Here is a 20849-nt window from a genome sequence, read left to right on the forward strand (position 1 = left end):
GGGGAATAAGTTTCATTACACTAGAAGTCTTTCAGAAAGCGCTGTAACTAGGTTTAAGGATATGATTCCTTCTTTATGTTCTCTAATGCCATATACCAACACAGTGCAGAGTAGCTACCTAAACTCTGTGAGTGAGATAGAGTATCTCGTCAATAGTTTTACATCCTCATTAAAGACAACTTTGGATGCTGTAGCTCCTCTGAAAAAGAGAGCCTTAAATCAGAAGTGCCTGACTCCGTGGTATAACTCACAAACTCGCAACTTAAAGCAGATAACCCGTAAGTTGGAGAGGAAATGGCGTCTCACTAATTTAGAAGATCTTTACTTAGCCTGGAAAAAGAGTCTGTTGCTCTATAAAAAAGCCCTCCGTAAAGCTAGGACATCTTACTACTCATCACTAATTGAAGAAAATAAGAACAACCCCAGGTTTCTTTTCAGCACTGTAGCCAGGCTGACAAAGAGTCAGAGCTCTATTGAGCCGAGTATTCCTTTAACTTTAACTAGTAATGACTTCATGACTTTGCTAATAAAATTTTAACTATTAGAGAAAAAATTACTCATAACCATCCCAAGGACATATCGTTATCTTTGGCTGCTTTCAGTGATGCCGGTATTTGGTTAGACTCTTTCTCTCCGATTGTTCTGTCTGAGTTATTTTCATTAGTTACTTCCTCCAAACCATCAACATGTCTATTAGACCCCATTCCTACCAGGCTGCTCAAGGAAGCCCTACCATTAATTAATGCTTCGATCTTAAATATGATCAATCTATCTTTATTAGTTGGCTATGTACCACAGGCTTTTAAGGTGGCAGTAATTAACCATTACTTAAAAAGCCATCACTTGACCCAGCTATCTTAGCTAATTATAGGCCAATCTCCAACCTTCCTTTTCTCTCAAAAATTCTTGAAAGGGTAGTTGTAAAACAGCTAACTGATCATCTGCAGAGGAATGGTCTATTTGAAGAGTTTCAGTCAGGTTTTAGAATCTATCATAGTACAGAAACAGCATTAGTGAAGGTTACAAATGATCTTCTTATGGCCTCAGACAGTGGACTCATCTCTGTGTTTGTTCTGTTAGACCTCAGTGCTGCTTTTGATACTGTTGACCATAAAATTTTATTACAGAGATTAGAGCATGCCATAGGTATTAAAGGCACTGCGCTGCGGTGGTTTGAATCATATTTATCTAATAGATTACAATTTGTTCATGTAAATGGGGAATCTTCTTCACAGACTAAGGTTAATTATGGAGTTCCACAAGGTTCTGTGCTAGGACCAATTTTATTCACTTTATACATGTTTCCCTTAGGCAGTATTATTAGACAGCATTGCTTAAATTTTCATTGTTACACAGATGATATCCATGAAGCCAGAGGACACACACCAATTAGCTAAACTGCAGGATTATCTTACAGACATAAAGACATGGATAACCTCTAATTTCCTGCTTTTAAACTCAGATAAAACTGAAGTTATTGTACTTGGCCCCACAAATCTTAGAAACATCAACGTCTAACCAGATCCTTACTCTGGATGGCATTACCCTGACCTCTAGCAATACTGTGAGAAATCTTGGAGTCATTTTTGATCAGGATATGTCATTCAATGCGCATATTAAATAAATATGTAGGACTGCTTTTTTGCATTTGCGCAATATCTCTGAAATTAGAAATGTCTTGTCTCAGAGTGATGCTGAAAAACTAATTAATGCATTTATTTCCTCTAGGCTGGACTATTGTAATTCATTATTATCAGGTTGTCCTAAAAGTTCCCTGAAAAGCCTTCAGTTAATTCAAAATGCTGCAGCTAGAGTACTAACGGGGACTAGAAGGAGAGAGCATATCTCACCCATATTGGCCTCTCTTCATTGGCTTCCTGTTAATTCTAGAATAGAATTTAAAATTCTTCTTCTTACTTATAAGGTTTTGAATAATCAGGTCCCATCTTATCTTAGGGACCTCATAGTACCATATCACCCCAATAGAGTGCTTCGCTCTCAGACTGCAGGCTTACTTGTAGTTCCTAGGGTTTGTAAGAGTAGAATGGGGGGCAGAGCCTTCAGCATTCAGGCTCCTCTCCTGTGGAACCAGCTCCCAATTCAGATCAGGGAGACAGACACCCTCTCTACTTTTAAGATTAGTCTTAAAACTTTCCTGTTTGCTAAAGCTTATAGTTAGGGCTGGATCAGGTGACCCTGAACCATCCCTTAGTTATGCTGCTATAGACTTAGACTGCTGGGGGGTTCCCATGATGCACTGAGTGTTTCTTTCTCTTTTTGCTCTGTATGCACCACTCTGCATTTAATCATTAGTGATTGATCTCTGCTCCTCTCCACAGCATGTCTTTTTCCTGGTTCTCTCCCTCAGCCCCAACAGTCCCAGCAGAAGACTGCCCCTCCCTGAGCCTGGTTCTGCTGGAGGTTTCTTCCTGTTAAAAGGGAGTTTTTCCTTCCCACTGTCACCAAGTGCTTACTCACAGGGGGTCGTTTTGACCGTTGGGGTTTTTCCGTAATTATTGTATGGCCTTGCCTTGCAGTGTGGAGCGCCTTGGGGTGGCTGTTTGTTGTGATTTGGCGCTATATAAATAAAATTGATTTGATTTGATTTAATTTTTGTTTTACTAATTTGTGTCTGAACCTGAACTCACCAAATGTGTCAAAGAGGGATTCCACAAAACTGGTGCCATTCCTGTAGATTGCAGAGTTCACATAGATGTAATCAGCTCCTGAAACTAAATTAGGACAAGAAGCAAATGTACATTTACTACAAGGTTTGTACAGGCATGTCTGTACTGATTGGACATTGATAGTTTTTATAACTTGAGCTTTCCATCATTGCATATTAAAGTGGAACACAAATGAAACATCATGTCCCCTCTTTTTTTAGTATCTAATGGGGTGTTCTCAGTGATGCCGCTTTTGGTTAAGTTTGTGTTCTTTGTTACAGTAGTAATTTCTGAGTTCTTCCTTATGACTCTTTAGTACAACTCCAATTCCAGTGAAGTTGGGACATTGTGTGAAATATAAATAAAAACAGAATACAATGATTTGCAAATCCTCTTCAAGCTATATTCAATTGAATACACCACAAAGACAAGATATTTAATGTTCAAACTGATAAACTTTATTGTTTTTGTGCAAATATTTACTCATTTTGAAATGGATGCCTGCAACACATTTCAAAAAAGCTGGGACAGTGGTATGTTACATCACTTTTCCTTCTAAAAACTCAATAAGCATTTGGGAACTGACAACACTAGTTGCGAGTGTCATGACTGGGTATAAAAGGATCAACCCCAAAAGACTCAGCCGTTCACAAGCAAATACGGATGAGGATCACCACTTTGTGAACAACTGCATGAAAAAATAGTCCAACAGTTTAAGAACAATGTTTCTCAACATTCAATTGCAAGGAATTTAGGGATTCCATCATCTACAGTCCATAATTTCATCAGAAGATTAAGAGAATCTGGAGAACTTTCTACACATAAGCGGCAAGGCTGAAAACCAGCACTGAATGCCCGTGACCATGATCCTTCAGGTGGCACTGCATTAAAAACCAACATCATTGTGTAAAGGATCTTAACGCGTGGGCTCAGGAACACTTCAGAAAACCATTGTCAGTTAGCACAGTTCGTCGCTATATTTACAATAGCAATATATATTTACGCTATATTTTCTCTGGGCCCGAGCTCATTTGAAATGGACAGACGCAAAGTGGAAAAGTGTGCGGTGGTCTGATGAGTCCACATTTCAAATTGTTTTTGGAAATCATGGATGTCGGGTCCTCCGGACAAAAGAGGAAAAGACCATCCAGATTGTTATCAGTGCAAAGTTCAAAAGCCAGCATCTCTGATGGTATGGGGGTGTGTTAGTGCCCATGGCATGGGCAACTTGCACATCTGTGATGGCACCATCAATGCTGAAAGGTACATCCATGTTTTGGAGCAAGACATGCTGCAATCCAAGCAGTCTTTTTCAGGGACATCCCTGCCTATTTCAGCAAGACAATGCCAAGCAACATTCTACACGTGTTACAACAGCTTGGCTTCATAGTAAAAGAGTGCTGGTACTAGATTGACCTGCCTGCAGTCCAGACCTGTCGCCCATTGAAAATGTTTGGTGCATTATGAAGCGCAAAATATGACAACAGAGACCCCAGACTGTTGAACAACTGAAGTCGTACATCAAGCAAGAATGGGAAAGAATTCCACCTATAAAGCTTCAACAATTAGTGTCCTCAGTTCCCAAATGCTTTTTGAGTGTTGTTAGAAGGAAAGGTGATGTAACACAGTGGTAAACATACCACTGTCCCAGCTTTTTTGAAACGTGTTGCAGGAATCCATTTCAAAATGAGCAAACATTTGCACAAAAACAATAAAGTTTATCAGTTTGAACATTAAATATGTTGTCTTTGTGGTGTATTCAATTGAATATAGGTTGAAGAGGATTTGCAAATCATTGTATTCTGTTTTTATTTACATTTTACGCAATGTCCCAACTTCATTGGAATTGGCGTTGTATTTTAGGTTTTGGTTTATTCTTATGTGTATCCAGTTTCAGTCTTGTTTCAAAGTTTTATTGAGGTTTCCATTTATTCCTTCTTTTTCCAGTGTGGGTTTTGTATATTGTTCGTTTATGGGAGTGTCATGTCTTTTGTCTTTTGACTGGGATTTTATTTTATCCCAGTGGTTTCCTGTGTTAGGGTTCTGTTTTTCTTGTGTCTAGTAGAGTTTCTTATAGGATTTTTTTATATTGGTTTTGGTTTACTGCAATGTTTAGTGTCCATTTTATTCATTGACCTGGTGTTGCATTTAAAATTCAGGTTAAATTGTGTTTCTGTTTATTCACCTTCTCATCTTTCTGGGTGACAGTTATTTCTTGTGTTGGGATTTGTTCTGTTCCTTTCCCTCATGTCTTCAGTTTTGTTTACTTATTGATTCCTTTATTCTGTCTGTCTTGTCGCTGTCCTGTTTCATTTGTTCTGAGTTCCTTTGATTGTTGGTAATTTGAGATACCCTCTTGTGTTTGTTAAGGCCTCCTGACACATGCACGACTTTGATCCGCGCACTTGCACGCACTCTGCCGTGCAGGAGAGTAAACTTGTTGTAAACTCATTGTAAACCGTTGTAAACTGTGCGCAGCTTCATGTACGTGCAGAAAAAAATTTTGAAGTGTTCAAAATATTCATCACGCATTAATTATGTGAACTTCAAGTGAACACTGCGCAAACAAGTCAAAAACACTGCATTTGCGCAGCTTGTCTGAACGATCATAACGAGATGTTAAATCCATCATAAACATAATTTTACAGCTACTCAAAGGAAAGAACATGCAACATAAACATTACAAATAATTACCTTTTAGACGGTTCCTCTGTGATTCCGAAAGCGATTAGAGGTGCTTTCAACAGCCAACATGGAGAGAAAATGATTAATCCGCTACAAAATAATTATTTTACATATGCAGTGTCCAGCGCACAACCCGCGTCATCCAGTTGGAAAAAAGCACAGCATCCAGCTGGGAACACAGCAGGTGGAATCGTCACAACAAAGTGCGTGAAAATGCGTGGATCAAAGTCGTGCAAGTGTCAGGGCACCTTTACTCGGGTCTTTTGAGTTTGTCTTTCTGCTTTTTCCCTTGTGCTTGTGGGTCTTTTCACATGTTAATATGTCTGGATGCTCCTGGTGACATACCATGATGGTTGTGTTTCCCTGTATTTGGCCCCCTGGTCTTTGTCTCTTTGTGTCTTGCTCCCCTAGTGTTGTGACATTTTCCTGTGTTCTTGGTTCTCGGTGTTTGAGTTTAATGGTGTTCTGCCCCTGAGTTTGTAGTTTCTCTTTTGTGTTTTGTTCTGTGGTGTTTGACTCCCCGATGATCGGTTGGCCTCTAGGGTTCCTTTCTCTTGTGGTTTTGTTTTGCCTTCTGCAACCTTTCTCATTGGTTGTTTTGGGTTTTGGTGTCCCTTCTTTGTTGTTCCCTTGTGGTTGCCCATGTTCCGGCCCCCTAATCCCTCCCAGCTCTTGTTACTGGTTTTGGTCCAAGTGTTCTTGTCTTTGAGTGATTGCTGCCACCTTTTCAGGTGGCGGTACTGTTGTGGTTCATGTCCCTGCTGTCTGTCCACTCTGTTTTTCGCACCTAATGGTGTGTTCTCATTTTTTTTTCTTTTTTCTTTTTTTTAAATGCCAGTTTTGGTTAGGTTTGTGTTCTCCGTTCTAGTAATTATTTCTGAGTTCTTCCTTATATTTTTAGTTCTGGTTCTTTAAATGTGCATCTGGTCTCAGTCTTGTGTGTAAGTTTTATTGGGGTTTAGGTTTATTTTTAAATGTCCTCTCTTTGAGTTTATTTTGTAGGTCTGTCAGGTTCACCCACTTCCTGTTTTACTTTAATAGTCTTCTCTGTTCTTTTTTTGGTTTTCTTTCTTCCTGTTTGCTCTCACACCTGAATTTACTCAGCCATCAGTGCACCTGCTATCAATTGTAATCACCTGCCAGTCTACTTAAACCCTGCTTTTCAGTTTCTTGATGGCTTGTATGTCATTTGTTTTTACTGTAGTATTTCAGTGTCTATGACCTTGGACTGAATTTTGGGCTTTTATTAAAAAACAATGTCTGAATACATCCTGCCTATTCTCTGTATATGGGGTCATATTAGAACTCAAGCGCAACATTGTGAACAGTGCAGGAATAACAACACTACTGTAAGGTAATGATGGTGAGATGGAGCTTCATGAAGCATTGAAGCTTTCCAGCAAATTGGTTAACAAAAGGGTTCATTTGTCGAGGCTTCATGCACACGATACCAGCTGATGGCCAAAGTGTGTAAAACAGGCAACTGTGATCTTAAATATGTAATCTGTGATGCTCTGCATTTTGTGTCAGTAATGGCTGTTGGAAATGACTATAAATAATGAAAAAAGTATGACCATATAATCTGTTTATATCAGTATAGTGTATTTTCTAGTGAGCATATTATTATTATTATTATTATTATATTGTATCATGTACTTGTATAATAAACTGTAATTATTTTGTGAATGTGTCCTATGATCATGTGGCTAAAAACTGTATTGAGGTGTAGAGTTGCATAACATAAGGTTAGGTATGTGTTATGTCATTTTGGAAATGGGCATTGGTTTAAGCAGGTGGAGGACAGTGAATGTGCCTATCCCAGCAGTCATATATGCATTATAAAAATAATACATTAGAAATTCACTCTTTTGCATTGCTTGAACCTTAAATACACTGTAAAAAAAAACACAAAAAAAAAAACAAAAAAAAACATGTTTATTCCACTGAATTCAGTCATCTTGTTGAGTTACATATTCACATTCATATATTTGAAAGAATTTCCCTGCATTTTAAAATGTTGCATAAAATATCAGTAAAATTTGAAGTCTACTGAGAATTTCACAATATATTACAGTATTTTTATAGGAGCCTAGATGCCCAATTATTACTTTTATTTTTACACTTTATATTTCATCATAAGTTATTGGAAAGTATCAAATTCTGTTTATTTTAGTATTTTTGTCATAGAGATATATTATGCAGGGCAGCACGATAGATTAGTGGTTAACACTGCTGCCTCACAACAAGAAGGTCATGGGATCAATTCCCACCTGTGGAGTTTGCATGTTCTCTCCGTGTTCGAGTGGGTTTTCTCCGGGTGCTCCTCTAACATCCAAAAACATGCAGGGCAGTTGGGCTGGAAATGGTAAATTGTCCGTAGGTGTGTGTGTGTGTGAGTGAATATATTTTTGTCTATATGTGGCCCTGTGACTGTTGGGATAGGTTACAGCCCCCCCCCGGTGATCCTTAACTGGAGTAAGCGGTTTAAGATGAGTGACTGAGATATTTCATGCATCTTTAAAATACTGAAAAATGGGGGAAAAAAACACGGCCATGGTTGCAGCACAACTCAATAAGCAACAGGATGACTTGTCAAGTGGCATATATATATATATATATATAAATTGTTTGGTTTTTTTTTTTTACAGTTTATCTGATGTTCCACCAAGGTTTCCTAATATCTGAATTTTATATGCATTTATAATAATTTTGGAGTGATCTATTAAAAATATATTTTATAAAACACACATATTTAGATCTCCATGCCAAGTTCTATTTCAGGTCATGCCTAACTTTGCCCAGGTTTTTTGTGAAAAGGGAGCAGCCGTGTCCACCCTTTTTACACAATAAAAAGAAAGAAAGAAACGCTTGTCATTTGACCTGAAGGCTGTATCTGCTGCAGGAGGTTCCGGACAGACGTCTTCTTCTCTTGGGTGGAGGAGCTGAGGTTCTCCTGGTCCAGCATCTTTAGCAGCACACCCAGTTCACTCACCAACACCTCCATGGCTACACAGCAGGCAAAGGTCAGAGGGCAAAGGTCAAACTGACAAGTCTAAACATACCCTGGGTGTCAAAGAAGCTCCTTCTGCTTTGCATTTGTGTCCTCCTTTCATTTGCTCGGCATCAACCTGCCACCTTATCACAGACTTCTCCTTTCCTGCTGTCTTTGTGACAAGTCAGACCAAACAAAGGCCAGAGGGGCAGGAAGTAAGTGTGCTAATTAACCCTCAAAGAAAATGGGACTGTTTCACACAGTGCATCGACATGCTTTGCACAAAAGAACTCAAAACGCAATTGTTATGTTATGTAGCAGCTATGAAATAATGTTGGCACATGGACAAAATGGCAAAAATCCAACTTTGAATCAGTCGTCCCTCTTCAAACTAAGGAGCTAATGTGTCTGTTCCACACAGACTGCGTCAGAAATATAAAATTTTGACATGGAAGAGCCATTTCCAGATCTGTCACAGGAACCAAAGGGACCTCAAAGGGACATAGTCATGTTTGTTATGCAATTTCACTGGAGTTTTGTAGAGACTGGCTCTTGCATGCGCTTTAGACAAATGCTAGTCTATGGCAGCCATCTTGAATTTGTAAAAAAAAATGGCAGCTTCTAGATGATGTAGGATCTTAATTCCAGTTGCTTTTTCGGAGCCAAGGAAGTCAATGGTGCCAGTTACAAAAAAATGTACATGTGGGAGTCCCATTTATGGGTGGATAGCTTGGATTCTTGTTACTTCAACAAAATAATATATTTTGTAATTGGCACCAATGGATCCCCTGTGCTTTAGCCACTGGAATCAAGATCCAAGGTCACCTAGAAGCCAGGATATTGCAAAACATGAGTTTTAATCTGCCATTTTTCTTTTTACCTCCGCCAAGGAGGTTATGTTTTCGGTCGAGTTTGTTTGTTTGTTTGTTTGTCTGTCTGTCTGTTTGTCAGCAGGTTAACTCAAAATATTTTGAACAGATTTTGATGAAATTTTGTGGAGTGGTTGGAAATGACAAGAGGAAGAAGTGATTAAATTTTAGCGGTGATCCGGATCCAGGAATTTTTTTAAGGATTCTTCACCATTGCGGGATAGGGGGAATTTTGACATTCTAGTTTCTAACTCCACAAAAACAAAACAGAAAGGCTTGAAAAAGATTAGGGTGTAACATAGTCAAATATTCTATCAAACAACAAAGTTTGGTGATGATCGGATCCGGATTCCGGATCTGGTGATCCAGAATATGCAAAAATATAGGGAAAATAGAAAATGTGTCAGTGTGAGGTGACAAATGAAGCTAGAGATGCACAACTAACACCAAATTGTAGTTGAATCTGTACTGATTCAGTAAGGTGTCATCAGATTTGATGTAGATTCGAATGGTATGGAGCTAGATCCAGAAGAAAACCGCCATTACCGAAGAATCATTTTTATACAATAACCTTTGAACTAATAAAGATATAAAAGTGATTCCAAGTTCTAGTGGTATGTTTTCATGGTCAAGGATGTCAAATATACAGGAAAGAAAAATGTATGTATCATAGTTTTGGTTGTAACACTGAATTGTTGAATAGATCACTGTGCCAAGGAGGGAATCTCTTTAGGGTCAGTGACCCCATGGCCTTGTTAGTAAACGATGTCAAATACAACACACTGCAAAGAGGAAATCCCTCATGACAAACTATACAGGGCTGGGGAGCACAATGAATTTATTAGGTGAAGGACTATCATTTGGCATTATTATATTTTAGTGGCAATGAATATCACTATCCAGATTACTTCACTTAGCAAAAGCAAAGTGATGAGTCAGCAGTATACTCAGCAGTGGTTAAGTTCTGGTTCAGTGCACATCACTGAACAAAGTACACAAGGTGCAAAGCCCACTCCCATGTGTTGATGAATCACGCCTAGGATCCAGAAAACCCAGAGGCTGACATCAGCACCTTACTGTTGCATATATTCTGCTTCGGTGCACTTCACTGAATATATAGAAGGTGCACTTCATTATGTAGCACATGCAACACTTAAAAAATAGTTCTATTTCAGAATTTACTGTTATTTATTTAGAGAAGTTTTTCATAAATGTTAAAAAAATTCATATATTTGCAGTTTAGTTGAATAACAAATTGAATTTTGTCTCTTGTTTTTGTCTATAAGCACATGCAATATCAATATCAGTGCTCAGATGACAGTAGCTTCTGGGAAAGGTGCAAGTTGCAATAAACTGTGATGCCAAGCACTAAGGATACATGCTGTCCAGTCACAGCAGATGAAACTTTTTTTACTACTGAGCAAACATCATTGTTAGACTTTTTTAGGTTCAATGATTCCACAGCGTGTAGATGTTATGGCGTCAGTGACCCCATGGCCTTGGTGGAGGTTTGCACTCTCTGAGTGCTTCTAGTTTTTTTCTTTTAAATCCGAGATAGTTACCATGGTGGCTTCTGGGAAAATAAACTCATACATTTCTGATTGGAACTGATAAGCACTTTTCAAAAGTGTCTAGTTTTGCAAATCTCCACAAAATTCCAATGAAAGCTTGTACCTGAACATATACTCAACAAAAATATAAACGCAACACTTTTGGTTTTGCTCCCATTTTGTATGAGATGAACTCAAAGATCTAAAACTTTTTCCACATACACAATATCACCATTTCCCTCAAATATTGTTCACAAACCAGTCTAAATCTGTGATAGTGAGCACTTCTCCGTTGCTGAGATAATCCATCCCACCTCACAGGTGTGCCATATCAAGATGCTGATTAGACACCATGATTAGTGCACAGGTGTGCCTTAGACTGCCCACAATAAAAGGCCACTCTGAAAGGTGCAGTTTTGTTTTATTGGGGGGGGGATACCAGTCAGTATCTGGTGTGACCACCATTTTCCTCATGCAGTGCAACACATCTCCTTCGCATCATCCGTGAAGAGAACACCTCTCCAACGTGCCAAACACCAGCGAATGTGAGCATTTGCCCACTCAAGTCAGTTACGACGATGAACTGGAGTCAGGTCGAGACCCCGATGAGGACGACGAGCATGCAGATGAGCTTCCCTGAGACGGTTTCTGACAGTTTGTGCAGCTGTCCGAGTGGCTGGTCTCAGACGATCTTGGAGGTAAACATGCTGGATGTGGAGGTCCTGGGCTGGTGTGGTTACACGTGGTCTGCGGTTGTGAGGCTGGTTGGATGTACTGCCAAATTCTCTGAAACGACTTTGGAGACGGCTTATGGTAGAGACATGAACATTCAATACACGAGCAACAGCTCTGGTTGACATTCCTTCTGTCAGCATGCCAATTGCACGCTCCCTCAAATCTTGCGACATCTGTGGCATTGTGCTGTGTGATAAAACTGCACCTTTCAGAGTGGCCTTTTATTGTGGGCAGTCTAAGGCACACCTGTGCACTAATCATGGTGTCTAATCAGCATCTTGATATGGCACACCTGTGAGGTGGGATGGATTATCTCAGCAAAGGAGAAGTGCTCACTATCACAGATTTAGACTGGTTTGTGAACAATATTTGAGAGAAATGGTGATATTGTGTATGTGGAAAAAGTTTTAGATCTTTGAGTTCATCTCATACAAAATGGGAGCAAAACCAAAAGTGTTGCGTTTATATTTTTGTTGAGTGTAGTTAACCTGACTGACTCACACAGGACGGATTTATGTCAGAGACTCCCAGAAGTACAAGCTGACACAGATAATGGATGAACGTCATTTGATCTGAGTGCAGAATTTTTTTTCCAAACACACATCACATGTTGATGTGAGATGTTGGACTAGCCCACTCCCTGTTTTCAGAGAAGAATTCAGATAAACCCTCTTTTGTTTTCTTCTCTCACCCGCTGAACACTGTGAGAACAGGTCTGAGAATGGAGTCTGTGGATTCACCCTTTTATTTGTTATTTTCAATCATTTCTTTGCTTTCCTTTTATTCAATAGCACTGCAGATCTGTAATGTCTTACTGCTGCTAGGATCTACAAAATCCTCTGTGAAATCTGACAACAGGCTGAGTCACTGTTGGCCGGCTTGTGGTCTCCCCACCTTCCAGCCGTCCGATTTGCTTCATTGCCTTCACTCCTCTCGACTGCTGCCCCGGTTTCACGGTCCGGCCACATGAGAGCTGCTGAACCGTGCTTGTTGCTGGGGTCGGCCACAGTACAGCCACTGAGCCAGAAACCCCCCTTTGGTGGGTGATCGCACAGCACATAGACCTGTGTGCCGCACTAAACAAACACATGCACACGTGCTCAGGGTGGGGGGGGTCCGTGCAAGCACGCACACGTCTGTGAAGTATTTAAAGGGGCACACCTTAAAATCTTTGAAAACAAACCTCCCGAACCCTGGTTTGTAGGGTTATGAGTGTGCACCTCTTCACATTTCATCCATTCATGCACAACTCAAAAATGACACAACGCCATGTGCTTGTGTTTAGTGAAAACCTGTCGCCAAACACAAGGTACTGTTTGTTTTTAAAGTTACACGGAACTACATTGCAAATTCTTCTCATGTTTGTGCTTGAAAATTCTTTTCATTAGCACAAACCAGGCGACTCGACACACAATAAGACACAATTACACCTCATCAAGTAAAAGTACTGTATCAACATAATGCACAAACCCATTAAAAAAAAAAAAAACAGCATATGGTTTGCATCTGTACCCAGGCAGTGAGCATTAAAAATTCTACTATGTGTGTATACAAGATACAATCCCTTCCCACTAGGGGTGCTGGAAAAAATCGATTCACGTCCGAATCGCGATTCTTATTTATTAAGATTCTGAATCGATCCAAAATGTCCAAGAATCGATTTTTAAAAAGCATTTTTTTTTTCCATTTTCTTGCTTACTCGCTGCGTGTACTGTTTGTCAGGCAACGGCCTCCGTACTACAGCGTCCCCACTAGGGGAGGGTCCGACGTGCTTCAAACATTTGTGAGCTGCAGCTTAGCATGGCGGGCGAAGAGCTAATTCAGCCAGGACCGTCTTTGCTGAAGGCAAATGTTTGGGCGCATTTTGGATTTTATTATTTGCTGCGTAAGAAGGAGTTTGACGTGACTTATGCAGTGTGCAAAATCTGCAAAATGAAAGTCAAGTACTTCGGAAACACTTCAAATCCGCAAGCCCACATGCTACGTCATCAGCCGGAGCTAAAAGAAGTGGAGCAGCGGTATCTGCCAACTACTCACCAGCGCTTTGCTAAATTGCCAGCCAACTTTGAACGAGCAAAGCGGATAAGTAAATTTACATCTTTAGAATCACTTGATTAACCTTGTAAAGCTGCATTTTCTTAAACATAAACATTTTTTAAGTAATATAACTATTTCTCAGAGCTCTTTCAATCGAAAATCGATTCTGAATCGAATCGTCACCCCAAGAATCTGAACTGAATTGAATCGTGAGTTGTTGTAAGATTCACATCCCTACTTCCCATGTTTGATTAGTACATGTGCGCCTGATAAGCATCTGCCCCGTGCCAAAGAGAGTAGACAGAGACCAAAAACGTACACCGTGTCACAGACTCTATTGTGTGTGTGGATAATAACAATCACAAAATACATTTCTTAGGCACGCAATGGATTTTGTTTGCGTAGAGAGAAAGGTGCATGTGAGCCAGCACCTCACTTTTTTCCAATGGTCACATGCACAGACAAGAAAGCAGGATTTGTCACATGCTCACAAATTAATCAAACCAGTGAAAATGAGTTACATGTCAGGTGCATGCAATAAAAATTTAGGTGAAATACTTTTTGGAATTTTGTCTTCTCCACGGACGCACTAGAACTGCATGGATGCTTTTATGTGCATGCCTTGGAAGTCAGGCCCTTTAAAGATTCCCGTCTTTTTTTTTTTTTTTTTTGTTCTCCTCACAGAGTTATTTGGGATTTTAACAACAAAAACATGCATCTCCAAATAAATTCATTATGGATGTGTGGTTTCTGTAGGGTCCTGCTGGAAAGCACATTTATTTCGCATCACCGTCTCGTGTATGGCAAACTGAACGTCCCCTGTGTGTCCCAACAACTTGGGACACACAGGGGACATGCTGTTATACAGTAGTTGCAATCAAGAAGTCCAGAGTCAGAGAAACGATTAAAGACCCTTTGTTCACCACTTAAGGTGACCTGACACTTACATGCATTTAACCCCCGCACTGCCGCGCAATTCGTTGTGCCGACGCCACACGCTGTGTTCCCAGATGGATGCCACGCTTTGTGCGCTGGACGCTGCGTTATATAAAGTAATTATTTTGTAGTGGATTAATCATTTTCTCTGAGTTTGACTGATGAAACCACCTCTAATCGCTTCAGGAATCACAGAGGAATTTTCTAGAGCTGCAGCTTTTTCTCTCTCTCGTGCGCCTCATGAGGTGGAGAACGCATTTGGAATCGTCTAAAAGGTAATTATTTGTAATATTTGTATTGTAATAGTTTGGTAAAACAGTTGCATTTTCATTCCTTCTTATGAGTAGCTGTAAAATTATGTTTATTATAGATTTTACATCTCATCATAATTGTTCAGATGAGCTGCGCTGAGACTCGCGCTGACACTCAGTGTTTTGTTTAACTGTTTGCACAAGTTTGCGTGAAGTTCACATAATTAATGTGTGCCAGAGATTTGGAACATTTCAAAATTTTCTTTCTGCACTTGCACAAAGCCACGCACAGTTTACGAGTTTACTCTCTGGCATGGCAGATTTGCAATCAAATTCCTGCAAGTGTCAAGGCACCTTTACGATGGGAAAAGCAACAAAATCACTGCAGAATGAGACGTGTCAGCTGACTTCTGCCCCCATTCTCCACACAGACCTATCCATTATCCAGTTGTTTGTTGTGTACACGTCACACCACATCTGTGTGGGTGTGTTTTACATCTGTAAGACTTTAACTTATGTATGAGCCTAAACAGAATTTTGGACTGTTGTGGAGTTCAATCTAACACATCGTGTAATGATTGCTGACAAGGCAAACCTCTTGATAAGCTGGGAGGTGGTTCTGGTGTCTGTCAAGTGTGTGTGTGTGTGTGTGTGTGTTTGAAAGCACGAGCGCTCCCACTCCTCCTTATTGACAGACATACTTTTCTAAGGTGGGTCTTCCTATGGGCTTAACAATGTCCTGCCCAGAGCTGCAACTATATTCAGTGTATATTTGCCTGTGTCTGCTCCACCGCTTTGTTTCCGTTATTAGTGCAGTTTCCTTGCATTGTCGTAAAAAAAGCCTGCTGGCACATAAACGCTCTAAGAAGTGGGCACGAGGAACCACTTCATGCAGAGACCTGGAATGCCTCCTCTTTTCATTATGGACCAATTCACCCTGGGGATACGAAGAGGAAGGCGAAAGGAAACTAATGAAAGTAGGCTGGGCCGGCTTGGTCATTGTTGTCCTTCTGCCAGCAGTTCCAGCTGTTCATATTCTGGCTCCAACGTACAACTGGGTTTCCCCTAACCTAAAATCGGATCCACAACGTGACTCAGAGTGGTGTTTGCATAGAGGCAAATGAAATTCACACCAGTGACACAGAAATTTGGGCAGAAGTGTTGTGATGAAATCAGACCCAACGCTCCAACATTAAACGGTTTGTCTTGGACAAGCTCTCCCAAGAGCTGATGATCCAACTGGACAATTACAGAATTATTCTACTTCTGCCAGTATGAGTGAAGCAGTGTTACCTCAGTGTTTGACAACTTAGACTGCCCTTAAATCCCAGCTCATGCTGTTATAATCAACTGTTTAACGATGTTGCAACTGCAGAACATTCAGAGTTATTTTGTGTGTGATTCTGTTTTTAATGTTAAATGAAGCAGATTTGGAGTGTAAAACCTCTGGAAAAACTGAGCTCACTGAAAATGCTATTAAAAAAAGTCTTGTTTTAAAGTTATATTGGACCAGTTGCTAAACCTTGTTTTGACACTTTTTGCCATTTGGCACATATTTATAGGGTGGTAGCAGAAGTAGTCATTGGATGAATGCAGAATGAAAAAGATTCAAACATAAATGCAGTCAGCATATTATATCAGTCAGAATAAACTCTAAATACTGGCCATGGGTGCTGTCAATTTTGTGGGAAAGCAATGGTTATTGTCATCATCTTTGAATTTACTGTTAATACAATAACATGCTTTTGGAGGGTGGTATGCATTTTCAGAGGCCCAACGTCCAAAATGAACGATATTTGCCCGAGTTCGACGAGTCATTTTGGGCGACTGGGCATGGACGGAGGGACTCTGAAAATGCATACCGCACGACAGCTGCATGTTATTTGCATTATTATCACTTACTGAGATACACAACACGTGGAATCACATTAACAATATTTAATGTCATTTCAAAACACACGACACCCAGCAAACGCATACATAAAAAGTTGGCTCACTTTAACTTTTGTCGTGTCGGCTGCTACCGCGCTGCTCTCCAAATTTGTCAGTGCGTCCTCATCAAGCTGGCTGCTTTGGCTGCTGTTCAGTATTGGACTATCCATGAGAAAATCGTCTGGAATATCCATATTGGGACCAACACACGCTTCTCGCCTTTTCATGTTGTTGTCTGTGGACAGTTCTTGGATTGCGCGCTATGACGTCATCACTTTATGCACAGCGGGCAGGTATCCCAATACCTGCCCGCTACTGGGATTTACAGGGATGTAAATCTATGCTACCGGCCCAGCAATGCCTCAGTAAGTGATAATAATAATACAATAACATGCTTTTGGAGGGCGGTATGCATTTTCAAGTGGCCCGATGTCCATGCCTAGTCACCCAAAATGACAGCTATTCGCCCGATTTAGATGAGGGCGAATAGCTGTCATTGCGGGTGAGGGGATGGACGGAGGGACTCAGAAAAATGCATACCGCACGACAACAGCATGTTATTTGCATTATTATCACTTTTTACTGAGATACACAACACGTAACACGTACATAAAAAGTTGGCTCACTTAACTTCTGCCTTGTAGCCTGGCACGCATGCTGCTGTTCAGATTCAGCAGTGCATCCTCATCAAGCTGGCTGCTTTAGCTGCTGTTCACTGTCGTAGTATCCATGAGAAAATCATCCAGAATAGCCATACTGGGACCAAAACACACTTTTTGCCTTTTCATCTTTTCCTCTGCGGACAGTTTTTTTTTTTCCCCTCTGCGGACAGTTCTTGTGCTGCGCGCACGCTATGACATCATTTGTTTACGCACAGCGGGCGGGTATAGCCAGATAGCATCGACGTAAATCTATGATACCGGCCCAGCAACGCCCCGGTAAAGTGATAATAATAATAATACAATAACATGCTTTTGGAGGGCGGTAAGCATTTTCAGAGGCCCGACGTCCATGACCAGTCACCCAAAATGACTAACTCGGGCGAATATGAGAGACCAACACCGAGGTGGTTTTGTGCCGCGTCCCTTCTTTTTCCATGAAAAAAAAAACTCCTGTAATGGTGGAATGTGCCGGAAAAAGTGCTGATGTCCACGTCTTTTCACAATTCCTGTGCTAGTCAGAGGACATACCGGATCAAGACAGCGTCCAGTTTAGAAATGAATGGCACATTTCACTGTTACAGGAGTTTTTGTCATGGAAAGAGGAACAAAGGTGGAGGAATTCCGCGCGTCGCAGCGGAGCTGCATGGCGAAAAGAAACGCCATGATGAAGCCTCACAGGACATGTTCTGGCATGTCCAGCTCATGCACAATCACAATCGGATATTCACACGACTGGAAAGCAACCGGAATCCGTCTGAAATCCTCCTTTAAGCCGTCCTGTGAGACCAACACCGAGGTGGTTTTGTCCCGCGTAATGAACGGCTCCGTGGCGCGTCCCTCAGCTTCTTTTTCCATGAAAAAAAAAACTCCTGTAATGGTGGAATGTGCCGGAAAAAGTGCTGATGTCCACATCTTCTGCCTTTTTGTGAAAGTCAGACGAGGTCCCGGATCAACAAAGCTTTCACGTTGGAAATGATCTGGTTGTTTGTGCGGGGTGTCAGCCTGTCCATCGGCGCTGGGAGCGCTCTCAGCAGTTGTGGGCCGTCCTTAAAGGGGCAGTAACACTCCTTAATCAGTTTAATCCCCATAAAATCGTCCCTGAAAGCCATATTAATTTTTCGAACGGTGTCCACCTGGAGGTCTCTTACAGTTTCTGGAAAAAAATTGATGCAGCAAAGATCCAAATCGTTCAGACATTTATTCGCAATAAAAAATAGATGAGAGGGGTGGACCACACCTCACTCAAAGCCTGCTCCCAGGCGAATGAAGCAACCGACTGGCATGAAAAAACTCACACATGCGCACGAGGGTTCAAGCTTGGCTGACGCAATCACATGTGATTCAAATCCATATGGTTTTTGAAAAAAATAATTAGGTCGGATACTTTTCTAACAGACTTCGTATATACATAAATACATGTCAAATCAATGCCAGTGATATAATTTAAATCTGTATTTATTGTCTTTCAGACATCATCATGTTCATTCTCTCGGGCACTAAAGCATTACACATTAAAGGTGTGGCTGGTTTTAAGTAAAATTTTGTATATTGATGCTTTTTAAAATTTATTTTCTCATGTGTTAATGTTGCAGTTGGCCAGAGGCTCGTGAAAGCTTGTCCTTGTCTCTCTTTTTTAGCATTTTATTACAAGTATCTTTGATAAAATAGATTGCTGTGAGCTTAACTGTCACAAGAGATCACCTAAGACGTGTGTGTGTCTATGTCATATCTGCATCAAGTTAAATTATTGTGATGTCATTTTGGAGTGCAAATGTGTTAGCATGTATAGCAGCTAACGGCACGTTCATGACATTAGGTCATTAATCCATCAATTCTGAGAAAATAAATGGGTCATAATTATTATTATTTTTTCCCCACACCAAAGCCAAACTATTATGAAAATCACCATTCAACCCCCCCCCCCAAAAAAATATAATTATAATAAACACCTGAACAGAGGTTGGCTTTTTAGCTGAGCTAGTCAGAAAGATGCTAACAGTGTTAGCATTTGTAGCAGTTGTTGGCAGCTTGAAGATGTTAGGTTGAGTTAATCCTCAATTACTGATGAAACAAGCAAGTCCTAATTTTTAATGCCCACACCAAAGCAAAATTGTTATTAAAACCACCAGTCAGCCCCCCAAAAAATGATTTAATAAACACACCAACTAAGGTTAGCTTGAGGTGTAAGACCTGCCATGAAGAAACAAGACAACACTCTTCTATCGGAATGCATAAGTTAGAAGCTATGTGTGTGCACATACAAAAAAAATGAACCACACTGTGGCAGAAACATTCAGAAAGCTCAAACACAGCCGAGATCAGCACAGTGATCCAACATGTGCATTGTAAAGTGCCAGGCAAAATGATAAAATATTACATGGGTTTTTAAACATTAATGTTCGCGAACAAGACGAGTGCCAATGCACTCATTTCTACAAGACTGGCGGCCATTTTCCATTATAAGCCTGGAAGTTTTATCATTATGTCTGACTTTGATCAATAATCGATCGTAACAAAACCAAACCCGTTCTTCCCATCCACAGACCCAATGCACCTGCCCAGTTTGATCAAAACCACATTAGATATTCTTAAGATATGTTTGTAGCATTCACACATCAGCCTCTATTCTCTTCATCTTGCATCAACCTGATGTATTTGTCCAGTCCGACCACAGGGGCGCACTTCCTTTGACAGATATGGTATTTATTCCTAGTGTCAGCTGTAGTGATGCTGCCTTTCTGCTGAAGGCAGCGTGAAGTAATTATTCATAATGAAGTTCATGTTTAAAACTGTAAAAGCATCAAGCCTCATTTAAATTTTTTTTTCATAAGGATTTGCTAAACAAATGTTAGGAATCGTCATTTTTATGTGAATATCGGCAGATTTGTAGGTATCGCAAATTTTGTATTCCCTAATATCATTATTGTATCGGCCTCCAAAAAATCTATCTGGGTTTGTCTCTACTTAACAGACATTATAATTTTAAAAAAAATGCATAAATACATAAAGGAAACATAACCCACCAATCAAAATAAATAAATAAATAAAGAAGGATGTAAAAGGCTTTTTTTTTAATGCCACAAAGTCAGCAGGATTTCGTTTGTGAGCATTTCACCTCATCACACTTTCCTGACAATTGATGTTAGACACGAGAGACATTCCTCACCTGGTTAAGAGCGACAGACTCAGCAAAAGCACCTCTGCGACGCCGTGTAATTGTCTTCCCGGACAGAATCGTTTAACAGCGGGGACCAGAGCTTTAAACAAGCGTTACTTTACACGCAAACACTGAAAGAAATGCACAATGTCAGCAAGTTGAACACCTGTGCTAACATGTCAGCAGCACACCCTGATATCAAGGATAATGTGACCTTACTCGGGTGCATGGATTTGGTTTTCCCTTCTCTTTATCACTCTCACACGCAGACACACAAACCTTTATAGAATCCAGAAAGAATCGAGGGTTAAAAAAACTGAAAAGCGACTTTGTTTCGCAATGTTGTTGGCTGGCAGAAACGTCTCAACTAGTTGCAC

The 20849-nt window shown here is 40.4% G+C and overlaps 1 protein-coding gene across 2 annotated transcripts in view; it reads right to left on the minus strand.

Moving 5' to 3' along the window:
- Nucleotides 1-20849, minus strand: part of afap1l1a (actin filament associated protein 1-like 1a) — a 118296-nt gene that overhangs the window by 40485 nt on the left and 56962 nt on the right. For both annotated transcript variants that reach the window (XM_034181228.1, XM_034181227.1), the window contains exons 2-3: nucleotides 8232-8357; nucleotides 2649-2732 (exon numbers count right to left, since the gene is read on the minus strand). In XM_034181228.1, coding sequence (XP_034037119.1) covers nucleotides 2649-2732; nucleotides 8232-8357 — 210 coding nt within the window. The remainder of the gene's footprint in view (nucleotides 1-2648; nucleotides 2733-8231; nucleotides 8358-20849) is intronic.

This window comes from Thalassophryne amazonica, chromosome 11 (assembly GCF_902500255.1).
Source record: "Thalassophryne amazonica chromosome 11, fThaAma1.1, whole genome shotgun sequence".
In the NCBI taxonomy this organism is placed as follows: domain Eukaryota; kingdom Metazoa; phylum Chordata; class Actinopteri; order Batrachoidiformes; family Batrachoididae; genus Thalassophryne; species Thalassophryne amazonica.